At 44.4% G+C, this 16,399-nt stretch overlaps 1 protein-coding gene across 1 annotated transcript in view; it reads left to right on the forward strand.

Annotated features, from left to right (window-relative positions):
- Nucleotides 1-16,399, forward strand: part of LOC133348501 (unconventional myosin-Ic-like) — a 95,137-nt gene that overhangs the window by 39,944 nt on the left and 38,794 nt on the right. Inside the window, exons 7-13 of the mRNA XM_061561343.1 lie at nt 3,173-3,271; nt 7,494-7,607; nt 8,315-8,386; nt 13,389-13,508; nt 14,331-14,398; nt 15,250-15,355; nt 15,816-15,896. Coding sequence (XP_061417327.1) covers nt 3,173-3,271; nt 7,494-7,607; nt 8,315-8,386; nt 13,389-13,508; nt 14,331-14,398; nt 15,250-15,355; nt 15,816-15,896 — 660 coding nt within the window. The remainder of the gene's footprint in view (nt 1-3,172; nt 3,272-7,493; nt 7,608-8,314; nt 8,387-13,388; nt 13,509-14,330; nt 14,399-15,249; nt 15,356-15,815; nt 15,897-16,399) is intronic.

A 16,399-nucleotide genomic window follows, 5' to 3' on the forward strand; every position in this document is an offset into this window, starting at 1 on the left:
TCGCTGGCTGGAGCTGCGTCTGGTCGCCTGGCGCTGGAGTCAGAGAGCGATTTCCCCTTTGCGCTCCCCATTTATCCTGATTCCCGGACCCCTACCCCCTTCCCACGCACCGTGCGCCTTCGCTATGCTAATTAATCCTTTGTCCGCGCGGCGTGAACTCCAAACAATGGCACGCGCCCCCCTCGCCCGGGCCAGGCAGCTCCGCGGTGCCTTTGTTCCGCTAATCAATGAGCGACCTGCACGGCGCAAATTCCAATCAATCCTTTTCTCACGCAGGCCCCCATCATCGACGTTCATGCGGCGGTGTCCATCACAAAGGCCCGTCGTGGGAAGCTGTGCATGGCTCCCCGCGCGCCTCCCCTCTCCCGATTATTTATACTAATAGCCTTATCCTTTAACTCCCCTAACAATGGTGCCTGTGTAGTGGTGGTGTTGACGTGCGCCGACAGTGATGGATCACGGGGCGCGGGGTTGGGCACGCGATGTGGGCGTGGTATGAACGCGCGCGCCGGTGGTGAGGCGCGCTGACACAAGCTGGGAAAAGAGGATCGTAGCCAGCGCGCAGTGATTGGTCAAATAAGATGGGTGCTCTCAGCGACGTCCGCAGGAGGTGCATAAAGGGAGACGCGCGAGAGCACTCGTGGTCAGTGTTAACCAGTTGAAGACCGAAGACGGAGTGGAGGAGGTAGTGGCCCGAGACCCCTAGTCCCGCCGTCCTTGTCAGGACCGGGGCCCTGTGTGGCTCGGAGCCGAGACTGGGGAACCCGTAGTCCGACGCCCGCGTGGGTCGGGACGGTGGTACCCAGAGCCGAGACGGACACCCCAGCCGGGTGTGTTCCGGAAGGCTACGGGGCGTAAGAGCCCGTGTCAGTATAGCTGAGTGGGTGTTAGTCACCCGAGTAGCTAAGTGGGTGTTAGTCACCCGTGTAGCTGAGTGGGTGTTAGTCACCCGAGTAGCTGAGTGGGTGTTAGTCACCCGAGTAGCTAAGTGGGTGTTAGTCACCCGTGTAGCTGAGTGGGTGTTAGTCACCCGAGTAACTAAGTGAGTGTTAGTCACCCGTGTAACAGTTTGGTGTTAAATAAAAGAGTGTGCTACCCGTGAAGTCGTCTCCCGCCGAGTTACTACTTTACACCTGCGTACCCGAGCGTAATTATGCCGTTCCTACGCTGCCGGTGCGGGGGTGCCTGATTATGCAGTTCAGATGCGCTGCGTGTTTTCTAATGATGCTCCTCCATCACAATGCTTATTCCCTCTGCCTGCCCCGTCGATACTGGCGTGTGTGGGGGGAAATGCGCCTCAACCACGGTGGCCGAATGCCCCACGCCGCGACCACACCATATTAAGGCCGGTCGCAGCGCCGCGGCGCAACGTAGCACGGGGGAGGTCATCCAATTCCCTGATCGCCGGAAACCGTGAGAGTTGATCCCGATAAGGGTTTCTCGGATAAAAACCGGTCGGCCAGGCGACCTCCCCTCGGAGCTCTATGGGGGGGGGGGGGGGGGGGGAAATGCGTGCGGGTGTGTTCATGTGAGGTGAGGTGAGGGAGACAAGGGGTCGGCTCCGTTGCTTGGTGGTGGCGAGGTCGGGGATTTGGCGCCTGCCGAACGGCTTCGTGGCGGCGGCATCACACATACACCCCTCTTTTAAATGTCTGTTCGAAAAATTGTGCTTTTTTGCAGCTACGAAAGAGATGCTTCGTTTGAATAGATGAACGGACCACGTTATCTCCGCGTTTATCCTACTGCCTGTAGAATTCACAAATTGTTTATTTTATCCACGTGTTTTTTTTATTCTCCCAGGGTACATTGCAATTGAAATATTGCAGTTATGTCATGAGACGGAGAAATATATTTGTTGAACTCTCAGAGAGAGAGCGAGAGGGCGCAATGTTCCACCTTGTGGCAGTCGCTTTCACACTTGGAACATACACTTTTACACTTATTTCTTATTTTACTCGCTGAGCTATATGGCTCTGTAGTAGAAGCGACCTGGTCACAAATGCTGGCTCAAATAAGTTGCTTATTACGTGGAAATTCATAGACAAAACGCTCTAAAAGCGCGTGTTTATAAATGTGGAGGGAAAAACTGGAGGACCCGGAGAAAAATCCATGCGACCACAGGGACAGAGAGACACGCAAACTCCAAATATACAGGGGTCAGAGTTGGGATTGAACCCACGACCTCCTGTATACCAGGCGAGGTAGTGGACATCTCGCCACCGCCATGGCACCCTGACGACATGCAGATCGCCTTTCTTGCACATTGATCCTATTGCCTTTAAGTCTCACGTATAAAATGAGACGGAGAAATATATTTAGTGTGCCTTTCTCCTAATTTACAAGCTTGCGTGCCGTGCCACGTCGTCATCTTACTTGCGCAGCAGCAGCACTTTGCAGTCCACTCATTGATATGCTAATTTTCTCTGCCCCCTCCCTCTCTCCGTCCTTGCCCCCCTCTCTATATTTAAGGGACCGTCACAGAAACGACCCCTCTCTTTGTGCCGATATGTGTCCTCTCTCTGTGTGTTCTTGTGATGTCTGTCTGCTTGTATGTCTGTCTATAGTTTTCTAGTTAGATTTTTGTTGCTTTTTCTTTTTTGCCTGATGATGATTGCTTGTGTTGCAATCGAAACGTCGTAATATGCTTTTATTTTAATTTATTATTTTATCTTTAGACGTGACTTAACCGAAAGAACCAAAGCATAATTCCTGCAGTCACGAAAGCTCCATAATTAAGATAGAATACGCTCAATTAAGGGAATACTGAAATCGAATGTGAAGTTGTTGTACAGTCATGCAAGACCATTCTGAGACCTACACTTGAACTCACTATACTTGAGAACCAGGGCTACACTATCAGGTGGCTGCTGGAATTTGAAACCAAGATTGCAGGGAGGTGCTGGCTGGCTCCGTGCCCTGACTCCTGAGCCAGCAACCCAACTTCCCGCATCGGTGTTCATCTTCGATTGGTGGCAAGGGCACTGCCATAACATTTCACTCTCGCTCGCTGTCGTTTCATCTTCATGCTTCAACGTTTGTTTGTGAATGCGACGCTCGATGAATGTACGTCCTCGCGTAGAACTTCTTTCGCACCGTACGTAGCCAACCGCGCTAATCGTTGATGCGGGCGGGGTGGGGGAAGGACAAACTAAACACACATGTCTCTCAACAGGGCGAGGAGACCAAGGTATCTCCGTTGAACGATGTCGAAAATTGGAGGGTTCTCCAGGAGGCCTTCCATACCGTTGGCTTTGATGAACCACAGATCGAGGTACAGTATAGGCATCACCCGTATTTATTTATTCACGCATGGGTACAGGTAACCTAGGAGGATGTTGCCGTCATGAAATGGCGACAACTCTGGACTTGCAGAGTTGTTGCTCGATCTCCCAGCGTGACAGCTGCAAACAATAGGCACGTCTCTTAACTGCCATGCCCACCAAAACTTCCGCGCACCTGTGAGTATAAATCGGTACACCACAATCGATCGGCGGGTTGTGTGTGGTGGGGTAAAGTGTGGGGACTCCCACCTCTTTCAAGATGTTTTTCTTGCCCAGTGTGGAAGAGTCGGGGAAATTAACTCTCGAGGGGGCTCTCTGGAGCTGTCTTTAGTGGAGATTCTTCCACCAGCGGTGGCGGAAGCAAAGCAATTGCGGGGCTGCACCTTTGACCTTTTACACGTACAGTGCTGTATACTCATGTATGCATATTATTGTATTGTGGTGACAAATGTATGATGGTGCAGACGCATATGTCAGCCACCTGGTACACTACAATACGAACAGCCACGGTTTTATTTTAAAATCCTTTATATTAAGTTCACTTGTTTGCTTGCTTGCGTGCTTACGACCGTGCAAATCTTTCGGTCGTTTTTTAACCCACTTCCCGTGATCCAATCGAGCTGACATTTTGCACACAGACTCGTTGTGCGTGACAATTTATTTTCGTGAAAATTTTTTTCCAAAATTTTCCACTTTTTAGGAATTTTTTTTTTATATTTAATTTAAAATACCAATGTGATAAAAATGAAACTCTTACTCAAGAAAAACAGAAATGAATAATAAAATAAAACCGATGTCACGCATATTAAGGATTTATAGTGAAAAACTTTGTTTTTACGGGTTAATTTTTTTAAAATATCTTAAACCAAAGATCAAAATGGTGTGAAATGTCAACGGCCGCAGTTACAATTCAAACAGACGCAAGTCAGTCGAACCATCAGTAGACGCGAGCATAGAGAGCCACAACACGCTGTGGATACCTCGTTCCCTCTGTGTAGTAAAGGAAGGCGGCGAGGGCGTTGGACTGCTGTGGATGGAATGGGATTGTTTTGTAAGGGACACGGAGAACAGAGATAGAGAGTGTGCAGAAGAATAGCTCGCGAAGCTAATGAGAATTCGGTAGAGCATGGACTTTTTGCGTGACTCACTAGTTGCTGGCTCGCTTTACGCACAAACGGTGCATCACAACGAAGCCCCCGCTTCTCTGCACGCATGTACATGTTCTCCGATCCAGATGCTGGATGTGTGACACATGACACGGGCATAAATTTTCTTTTGGGACTAACTCACAGGGAACAGCTATCCATTTGTACTTTAATCGCGGGCGCGTGCGCGCGCGCGCGTGTGGGGGGGGGGGGGGGGTAGAATGCCTGGACATGCGCCGGCACGCTGAGCTGATGACTCGTCAGTGCACCGATATTTAAAAGTGATGGGAAGCTCCCCCCGAGGGCTCCGTTTTGTTTTAGTGTATTCCGAAGAGCCTCTTGTGCCAAAAGAACCGTTTTCCATTTAAATCTGGAGGAGCGTTTTCTCTCGCAATGCGTTCAGATGTAACATCAATATTCATCTTTGGGTTATACGTGAAGTTTCGAGCGTAAAAGTTGTAATTGCAGTAAAAAAAACAACAACTTCATTATGAATACGGTAGCACGGACAACCTTGCAAAGGTGATGTTTCATCTCAAGGAATATTTCCAGGTAAATTATGCAAAAAGACAATGAGAAGCATCCACATGGGGTTAGTGCGTTAATTCAATGCTTGTATTGTTACGGTGGGGGAGCGGTGGCCCATTGATTAGCGCAATGTACTTTGCACTGCACCCAGGTGATCCGAGTTAGATAACACGAGTGTTGAGTGATATCTAAACCGGTCTTCCCTTTAAAGCTTTCGTGACTGCAGGGATTCATCTTCTTGGTTCTTTCGGTAAAGTCACGTAGAAGGGAAGTAATAAAATAATAAAAATAAAACATAATAAAATAATATTTTATTATGTTTTATTTTTATTATTTTATTACTTCCCTTATTTTTATTATTTTATTACTTCCCTTCTACGTGACTTTACCGAAAGAACCAAGAAGACGGTCTTCCCTTCACCAACACCCACTTAGCGGCATGGTGAAGTATGATCAGACCACCCCCATGACCAATACGGTCGGGAGAGACATTCATCCACAAGTGGAATTAGCATAGTGCTGTGGATTATTACACTGGTCAAAACATTTTTTTCTGGCATAAGGTATTCCAACAGTTTAAAGGTAATTTTGGGGTGCTGATTCCAAATCTGGCATCAGTTTTTGTCTATCACATCAGGTTTTTGAGATATCAAATATTGCATTTTCAATAAAAACTGGAGAAAAAATATATTAAATAAATGTGGATATCTACATAAAATAATATTATAAACACACTATCCTAAAAATATAGCACCATATTTTAACACTAAAGCAGTCACTGACTCGCAACAACTTGCAATCATAAGTGACAGAGTTAATTTCGGGTAAAATAAATGAAAATGGGGTATGCCGATAGCATAGAAATGAGATGTGATAGAGCAAATCTGAGATCAGATTTGGAATCAGCACCCTGAAATTAGTCTAAAACAGCTGCAACAATCCAGGCCAGAAATTATTATTTTTTTGTTGTGAGTACCGCAGTTGGCTGTGAATTTGTTGAGATTAATATGGGTGGTACAGCTGTTGAACATAATAATAAAAAATTAACCCGCTAAAAACAAAGTTTTTCACTCTAAATCCTTTATATGCGTGGCGGCTAGAGTCCTCTCGTCCTCTGGCTTGAGATGGCTGCCACCTATAGGGTCAGATGATTGTCTGCCAGCATTAAGCAATTGGTAAATAAATATTTATTTATTTTTCCCTAAACAGTGTCAAATTTGGGGGAAAAAAATTTCACGAAAATTAATTGTCACGCACAACGAGTTTGTGTGCAAAATGTCAGCTCGATTGGATCACGGGAAGTGGGTTAAAAAACGACCGAAAGATTTGCACGGTCGTAAGCACGTAAGCAAGCACGCAAGCAAGCAAGCGAACTTAATATAAAGGATTTAAAAATAGAGGTGTATTAGGGTGCTGGGACCATTTATACGTATTCACTTTTATTTGTGGTCGTAAACCCTGGGGTGAACGCAACCCCCTGGGCGTGCGAGATTCTCTTTCTGGGGGTGCGAGACATGGACGTATTTTTTTTAGAAGGTAAATTATCGAAACACAAATTAAGCACGCACGGGAACGTAGGTACAACTAGCTTGTTTAAGCAAACCTATGTATTTATGCAAATAAAAAAATGTATATTCTTTGGATCTTTCAGTAAAAAAAAACTACGACGTTTCGATCGCAACGACCGCTTGTGTTGCGATCGAAACGTCGTAGTTTTTTGTTATTTTCTTTGAACCTATCTACGTGACTTTACCGAAAGACCCAAAGAATATGAATTCCTGCAGTCACGAAAGCTTTAAGTCAAAAACATTTACTGATTGAGAACCAAAGGGGTGCAAGACTGCATTAAATCTTAAGAGCCACTGCCATAGATTAACTATGAACAACTGCATGTGTGTATCCTCCACAACCGCTAACACCTATCTGCCAGATCAAAATCTAATTCATACTGACATGTTGGTCCTGGTTTAGACAAATTATAAATAAACAAATGACACTGACATTTGCAATGCATATCTTGAATGTATGGTTGTTGTTTTTTTAGAAATAACGTATTTACTGGTAGGAACCTCCTTGTTACACCAGCCCACAGGCGATTATTGTGTCCGTCGTGCAGGGAGGGGCTGGATGGGGAGGGAGGGGCTGGGTGGGGAGGGGAGGGTGGGGAGGGCTGGGTGGGGAGGGTGGGGAGGGGCTGGGTGGGGAGGGTGGGACTGGGTGGGGGGTGGGAGGAGTGGGGCTGGGTGGGGAGGGGCTGGTCACCCCGTGGTGCCCTTATAAAACTGAACGTTTAACCTACTCACGCCGGCTTGTGCCCGCCCTCACAGTCGGGCATATTTGCGGAATACACCACGCCGCCGTTGACCCTGGCCATTGACCGAGCAACCCAACGTTCCTACCAGCTCCCTCCGCAGGAATGTGTTACACTGTGGGCTCTAGCGTATGTGTAGGCAAATTATCCATGAAGCATCTGCTACTCGTTTATTGCAGTGCTGCTGATGTTCTGGTTGTTGATGTTCTGGTTGTCCGGTGTCTGCAGACGCTATTTGATGTCATCGCCAGCGTGATTCACCTCGGCAACACGACGTACACCACGAGCACGACAGGTTACGCGCTGATTACTGACAGCACTGAAATCCACGTCATCAGCAAGGTAAGAACCACAACGTCCCTCTTCAAATAAAATATTACCGCTGGTGTAAAGTTACAACATGTGCATGCGGTACGTGTTCTTACAAAATAAAACAACTGCGCGTGGCATTACTTCAGCTTTCTTTCAAAGTGCACCTAGCCTGGCGCAGGTGCTGTGGCAGACATCACCATTTAGTGGCGTGTTTGCTTCGTGAATTTACTTGATTCGTTTTTTATTTTGTCTTTTTGGTGACCCAGGTCACCCTGTCTCTTGTGTTCTCACCTGGTGACTCAAAATGAACGTGACCAGTAAAATGACAAATTCATCTCATGCGTTTTAAAATAGACCAAATTTTAATAAATAAGGACGCGTTTAAACCCGTTGTCAATCCACTGCTGGAGGAAGCCTTACACACGCACCGTGTCAGTCCTGGAAATTGTTTGACCGGACTTCACCCAGCTGGTCAGTGTGGGTTGATGCAGGGGAAAGGCCAGTTCACATGTCACCTCTAAGTGATGTTAGCTATAGCCAGGAATCAAACTCAGGTTAACGAGTTGATCACACAGTGCACTAACTGCTGTGCCACCGCTAATTATTCATGTGCTTTATTAATTGATATAGATTTATTAAAATATATACTCTATCATTGCTGTGATGCTATATGGCACCGAGGTAGTTTGTTTGTGCATCAAGAATGTGTGGTTCGCTGTGTTTCATGTGGAATTCAGCTGTTGGACATTTCAGAGGAAACTCTCAAAAGTGCACTCACCAAAAAGACGATATCAGCGAGCGGAGAAGAAGTAAGAATCACTTTTAAACAAACCACCGGTTGAATTGAATCTTAACATCTTGATTCGTATGTTCCATATTTTGCATTTATATAAATGTTCAAATAAATGTCGGTGTCCTTTTCAAAGGTTGCTTCCCCATTTTTAGATAACAATCAAATTAGCGTATACAGTTTAAGTATTGCACGCGACTTCGTGAAATAACGGCCCTTCGTTAACGTGACGTCCAGTTACGATTGCACACTGTGTTAGGCTGCATCATTATGTCAAGGCGCATAGCAGAGGTCGCAAACGGGTTTTGATTCCTTACCCGTACCCGTATCCGGCCGCACCAGGGTCGCAAATGGGTACCCGTACCCGTACCCGGCCGGGTACAGGTACCCGTTCCCTACCCGTACCCCAACCCTACCCGAAATGAGTGACAAACGGTTACTCACCAGTGACTCACGGCCTACCCGTACCCGGCTGCACCAGGGTCGCAAATGGGTACCCGTACCCGGCCGAGTACGGGTAGCCGGGTATCGGGTAGGGTACAGGTTATCAGGGTACCCGGTTGCGACCTCTGGCGCACAGTCAGGACAACGACCTTTCCACGTGTGTCATAAAATAAAGTAAAATGTCCTCGTCATATATCGTGAAGTAGACATATACACACCATTGCAGCTCTAAACACAACCGCTAATTATTAACTGCGCACGGCGTTGTGGTTTGCCTGCTGCATCATAACGGTGACTGTGGCATTTTTCCTATTTTGGAAAAATCGGTACTAATTTGAACATTCCAAAACTAATAATTCAACAAAACAGCACTCTCCTCGACATGATGGCGCACCTCAAAGTGGCCGACATGTCTGCAAGACTTGACGTGCAGCAGATGAAATTAAATAACGATTAAAGGCACCCTTCTATCTTTAAGAAACGGCGTATTATGCGGCATGGCACGCGCGCGTGTGTGTACATTTTTGCGGTTTTATCCGCGCTGATCCATTTAATTCTTTAGCTGCACTAAATACCTGCACAAAGTCTCTCTCTGCCTCTGTCCTGTATTAACCTGTACCTTCAACACCCCATTTGTTTAGATTTCTCCCTCAAACAATTCTCGGCTTTACATTCGCATGAGTTGTCGCGTCTCACGGGCCACCCGTAGCTTTGTAAACGTTGCAGCTCTCTGGCCTGTCGCACCATTTTTCACTTTTCTGTTTTACTGACGTTACGGGCCAGTTGGTGGAGCAATTTCTCCATTTAAAGGCGTTGAGTCAGACAAAATGGACGAACTCATTTGACCCCCTTAGCTAACCACAATATTCTGGTCAGCTCCCTCCAACTTTTGTGAAGCAGTATCTGTATCAATAACCTGCGTTTTTCACCAGTAAGTCAGTGGCACATGGGATGTTGTCACAGTGCTCAACGGACAGCAAGCATTCGAATTACGGTTACATTTAGATGATGATTTCATGTTCATATTCTATACGTGAGTGCACAACACACATGGAATTGGTATATGCATATATGCAGTGTAGCCAGTCACAAAGCAGTACCCAGTAAACTTGCATTTGGTTGGAGCTTTTGGACTAACGTTGGCCCAATGTTCCATGTTTATTGGGTAGTGGATCGACTGGCCAGACTAACGGCACTTTTAGGATTTGTAGGGCTCATCGTTCATTGCCAATGCTCAGAAATCCAAATGCACTTTTAAAATTTACGGGGTTCAGTGTTAATGTGTGAGGCTCGGAGCCAAAGATACGTTTGGAGGTTGTTAGAGGCCACTTAATGCCTGAGGCTCAAAGAGACTATTCAGAGCAGCAATGCCATTGGAAACACCTAGTATATATTAACTTTGCATATATGCATTGTACGCTCAAAAAGTGATGTACGTACACAATTATGGGACCGTTTTTGCCAGGATCAAAATGATGAAGTAAGAAGAATAGATTGTTCAAACACCATCTTGATGTTCAAACACCATCTTGATGTTCAAACGCCATCTTGATGTTCAAACGCCATCTTGATGTTCAAACGCCATCTTGATGTTCAAACGCCATCTTGATGTTCAAACGCCATTTTGATGTTCAAACGCCATCTTGATGTTCAAAGGCCATCTTGATGTTCAAACGCCATCTTGATGTTCAAACGCCATCTTGACTCCTTCTGCGTTATTGATAGAAATGGTAAAGCCTGTTTTTCTTTTTTCATCAATTTGTTCATTCGTTTCTCAATCCGCTTGTCCTGGTGAGGGTCGCGTTGGCAGCGTGTAGAGTAGGGTGGTCCAGACCTCCTTTTCCCTGGCGATGGACTTTAGTTCTTACTGAGGGATGATTCCCAGTCGTTCCCAGGCCTGCCGAGTGATATAGTCCCGCCAGCGTGTCCTGGGCCGGCCCCGGGATCTGGCAAAAAGGTCCCGTAGATATAACTGCCCAACCCGAGTTAGTTATGGTTAAATATTTGCATTGCCTTTGTCCTGTTCGCTTTTTGGTGTTCTCCGGTCTAACACTGGTGAGACAAGGTCATAATGAAGGCTGTCTCGAGTGTAGGCCAATCAGTTTCAAATACAATGCAGATATTATCAGAGCATGTCTGTTTGCATGTTCTGCAAGAAGTATGTGGGGTAATGCAGACTTGATGCATTGCAATAGGTATCTAATTAGTGTTTGAACATCTTAACACCTGTTTTATTTCCAGAGCGACTAAATCCCATTCTTGTTACGTATGAAAGATTTAAATGTAATAGTTAATAATACGGACAGAAAATCAGCAGCACAGTTTGAGTCGGCATGGCAGAATTGAACTAAATTTGCGCACGGTGACGGAATGGTCACGTGATCCTCTGGTAACGTGTTACTGCTAAACTGCAGTGCACGATGTAGTTTTTGGTTCTTTTTGTAAAAAAAGGATACGATTTTGAAATAGTGGAAAATATCTTCTTGGTTCTTTCGGTAAAGTAACGTAGAAGGGAAGTAAAAAATTATAAATAATAATAAAATAATTCTCACGACGTTTCGGCCACAACGCAAGCAGCCGTCCTCATGTGAAGACCAGGTCTGTTGGGGAGATAGCGTTTGAATGAAACACCACCACGTAATCAACCAGGCTATGCGTTAATTGCGTGTTGACCGACTCTCTGTGTTGCATTACATTACATTTCGATATTTTGCTAGGTTATTTAATTTTAGTGTGTCTTTCTCCTAATTTTCAAGCTTGCGTACCGTACCACGTCGTCGTCCACTCATTGACATACTAATTTTTTCTCTGCCCCCTCCCTCTCTCCGCCCCCGCCCCCTCTCTATATTTAAGGCCTCGTCACAGAGACGATCTCTCTCTTTGTGCCGATACGTGTTATCTCTCTGTGTATCTTTGTGATATCTGTCTGCTTATATGTCTGTCTATAGTTTTCTGGTTAGATTTTTGTTGCTATTTCTTTTATACCTGATGATGATTGCTTGTGTTGCAATCAAAACGTCGTAGTATGCTATTATTTAATTTATTATTTTATCTTTATACGTGACTTTACCGACAGAACCAAAGAGTATGGATCATTGCAGTCACGAAAACTTCAAATCTAGAATGATAATGATTCTGAAGAGAAGGGCACTTGTTTAAAAGTCTCAAAATTTCACAATGAAGTTCCGATTCTTGTCTGGTCCCCAGACTGCTCATCAAAATGGTTACTGCACATGCATTACGATTGGGTGACCAAACACTAATTAAACATATTCTTAGGTTTTTTCGGTAAAGTCACGTAGGTAAAACACATTAAAAAGTAAAATAAAATAAAAATCACGACGTTTCGGAGGCAACACAAGCTTCCGTCTTCAGGTGGTACCGTCACAGCCACGACAGCTGTATCAAGTAAATGAGAGATTGCAGAAGCTACCACTCCGTTTATATAATGGTTGGAGAAGGTGGTGGGGCAAGGGCCGCATACTTTTATTAATATGGTAAGGTGAGGCTTAAGACTAAGAATAGACTGCATAACAAAGGCTGAGCCTTTGTTATGGAGAGGTGCGGTTTGTGACTCAACCTGTAACAGGGAGACCACCACTAGACATGGTAAAACTGTAATGGTTGTCTGTCAAATAAGATTGGCAAATAAGTGTAGTTAAATCTTTTTTGCATCTGGTCCCACCCATGTGAGACTAGGCTCTAAGGAAAGCTGTCTCGGGTGTGGACCAATCAACTTCAAGGACAGTGCATACATTATCAGAGTTGTGTTTTTTGTTTGCATTATGACTCCAGGTATTGTAGTCTATGGAAACATGACTCCTCGTAAAAAAGGTGTCAGTTTTGTTTCCAGATAAAAGAGTAAAGAACCAATTATCATCGCACGATTACATAATACGAATATCTGACATGAATTTGCTGAAATACAGGGCGACTCACTGTTAATCTAAACATTATCTGCTACTGTTATTTGGTTATCATCTGCAGTTAGCATATTTACGTATGTCAGCACTATAACAGATAGGTCGTAAATTGCATCGGCAGACACGACAGTGTATTGCCACTTGTCGGGACTTGCCCAGTAGGCAATACCCATGTTTGATACCTGCGGATATTTACACAGGTGTGGCTGGTCTCGAGGGCTTGGATTTGCACCAAGGCAGACTATGCCTCGCAAAAATAATGAATTTGATTTTGAAGAAGCATTATTCAGGCGTTGTTACTGACCAGTCGTTAAAGTATTACCTCGAGGTTTTCACGTGCGTCGATAACAGTTTAGCTAATGGGGAAGGTTATAGGGCAAAACTTCACGTGATATTAACAATGTGGTGGGGTGCTTTTTTTACACACTGCATTCGTAATCTTCGCAGCTTGTCAAATCAAAATACCATAACCTCCAAAATTATTCCCTTTGATACAACTTTCAAACAAATCGGTTTTCCTGGACCAGGTGATTGCCTTCTGGAACAGTGGCACCTGGTGATTTACCGAAGCTAATTTTAAATCTCAGCTGGGTGTAGCAATGTTGTCCATTGATGGACTCGTGGTGATTGATTGAAGAGTGGAATATCTTGCAGGTGGTGAGTCCACTGGAGCCGGTACAAGCTGCCCATGCCCGGGATGCTCTGGCAAAGGCCATATATGAGCGAGCTTTCTCCTGGCTGGTGGGCCAGCTCAACAATTCACTGGCAAGCAAGGTAATCACAGAACACTTGTTCTGTCCCCTCAGAGATGCGTCAAGGCGATTGAGCCATTTATAAAGCACATCAGCACCGTGCTGTGAGACTAAATGATCATAATTTACAGACCTTTGTCAACACACTGTTGGATGGAGGCCTCCCCCATGCCACGTCTATCATGAGGATTGTTTGACCATACTTTGCCGTGCTGGTCAGTGCGAATTGGTGAAAAAAGGGAGCAGGAGTCGTTAAGATTTCACTTGCCACTGATGTTGCTGGGTTAATGTGCGCGGTGTGCGAACAGCTGCACGACTGCTCCATCGCACATTCACTCAGTCTGCAGTCAGAATATTTAATTCTGAATTAAAAGTGTTCCCTTTTGTACACCACGAGAAAGGGGACAGGCGGGGCAAATTAACCGGGAAAGGGAAGGGATGCCACGTCGATGAGAAGGAATGACCGGACCGAGAAGTCGGGGATGAGAGGGTGATGATGAGCGGGGAGGATAAAGAGGGGAGAGAAGGAGCAGCTGCTTTCACGGGGAGGGTGTGCGGCGGGGGATTGAAGGGGGATTGAGAATGGGGGTGACACAAGTCACGTGACTTACAGAAGGCTTGAGTTGTAGGGTATTCTCAATGCTCAGTTTAACCCATTTTCTGTTTAACAGAGAGTCATCAACACAGTAATTTGTGTATGGTCACATGCACATGATTTAATACATTTGCCACAAATGTGCTGTAGCAGTGGGCTGTATACGGCACTGTTTGTTGTACTGTTAATTAGGTTTGATTTTTTACTATAACTGTAAATGCAAAAATATCTGACCTTTCGGTTTTGCAGGAAGGAGGGAGACATGCGGTCATTGGTTTTCTAGACATTTATGGATTCGAAGTTTTTCAAAATAACAGGTGAATAATCCTTTCTTTAGCTTTTGCACAATAATAATAATCATCATCACAGACCTAAAGTGACATTGACAGACTTGTATTATAAATACAGAATCTGTTTCGTAGAAATACAATCGGCTGGTCAATTTTTTTGAGGAAAGTGTCCAGAAAAGTGCTGTAGTACGATTTTAGCTGTGTGGGGGGGGGGGGGGGGGGGGCAGCCTTTATACCGTGCCCCCCTAAATAATATCTTTGATGAGCCACTTGGCTGGTGGACACAAGCCCCCCGGGTCATGCATTCTCCAAAAAACTACACAATTGTTCACGTGTTTTCAAATGTTTCAGAGTCAAAAATAAATGTATCCGTACATTTTGCAGGAGTGGCTTGAAACTAAAACGTGTGGTTTGCTCAGTTTAAAGAATTCTGAAAGTAATTTTCCATTCTCAAAACACATGACCACTAATTAGGTGTATGGCTTTGTCTTCATAGTGTATGTGTGGCTTGATAATGTGACGCAGGGTATTTGTGCTTGTGTGTCATGAATAGCCAAAGTCACATTGATTTTTAAACTGATCCCTGAGGCGGTGCTCGTATCTTGTTGACAGCCCTCAACTGGTCGTGGAATTTCCATATTCCTATGGCTGGGGCATGTCTGTCCGTAGAACAACCACTCTTAACTTCGCCACAAAGTGGTGGTTATTTTATCGACCCTGGCGGGATGATGGGCTTAGTCAATCCAACCAGGATTTCATCTCGTAACCTTCTGTTTGCGAGGCCGCTCACTTTTTTGAATCAGCTGCGTTATATTGTGGTTTAAGGGGCAATTAGTAAGCCAGCATTAATCTGCTTTATTGTCTGACCCTCTTTGAAGTTTTGAGCAGTTGTGTATTAACTACTGCAACGAGAAGCTTCAGCAACTTTTCATAACTCACACGCTGGGTACGGAGCAAGTTGAGTATGAGGCAGAGGGCATTGAGGTGAGAGACACATTTTTATCCATACTCTTAGGTTTTTCGGTAAAATCACATAGGTAAAAAATTAATAAAATAAATAATGGAAATAAAAATAGAAATGAAGCAATTAAATAAGCAAACAAGAAACATTTATTTATTATTTTATTTATATTATTATTTATTATTATTTATGTTTTACCTACGTGCTTTTAATAAAGTAATACATGTATAAATATTGATTTATTATTGTATTTCTATTTTTATTTTTTATTATTTATTATTATTATTTTTTTACCTACGTGATTTTACCGATAAACCTAAGAGTGTGAATCCTTGCAGTCACGAAAGCTTCAAATCTAGAATACATTTTATCCAGTCAACGTGTTTTTTTTTAACCTCAACTCCACCTTTGATTCGTGATATTTTTCTTGTGTAGATAATAACAATGTTGATGATGTGCTCTCCGGTTTTGTGCGTGGTGAAGTGGGAGAGCATTTTATATTTCGACAACAAAATCATTTGTGACCTGGTGGAGCAGAAACACGAAGGCATCTTGGTCATTCTGGTAAGTGACCTGGTGGTCTCCATTGGCCGATGTGACCGGAAGTGCCCAATGGCTAAAGTGACTGCGGTATGGCGATGTAAATAATTACAATATAAGCAATCATTGCAATCAATTAATTGTTAGACTTATTCCGCAGTAATTGACAGCATGGTGATTATTGCGTCATGTTCGTAACTTGTGTGGTTAATGGACTGTTCCTCGTGTAACTGACGATACATGCGTTATAGGCATTGTAATTATTAGAAGATGCGCAACTTTAAATAAATATAGACAACATGTTCTACTTAATTAAATAGACTTTTTAATAAATGTTTTCTCCTACAACATCAGAGTGCAGCACCACATTAAATACGCACTACAATGACAATAGTTTAAAGCGATTTGAAACATGTTTTTATTTTGGGGGGGGGGGCAGAGCTTTGTGACGTCATATTTGAGGGGGGGTCTGACTTTTTGTGACGCCGTGTGACGAAGGGGGGGGGGGGGGTCAAAAATCGTACAAA

This window comes from Lethenteron reissneri, chromosome 27, assembly GCF_015708825.2.
Source record: "Lethenteron reissneri isolate LAM-NWPU_2019-01 chromosome 27, ASM1570882v1, whole genome shotgun sequence".
Taxonomy (NCBI): Eukaryota; Metazoa; Chordata; class Hyperoartia; order Petromyzontiformes; family Petromyzontidae; genus Lethenteron; species Lethenteron reissneri.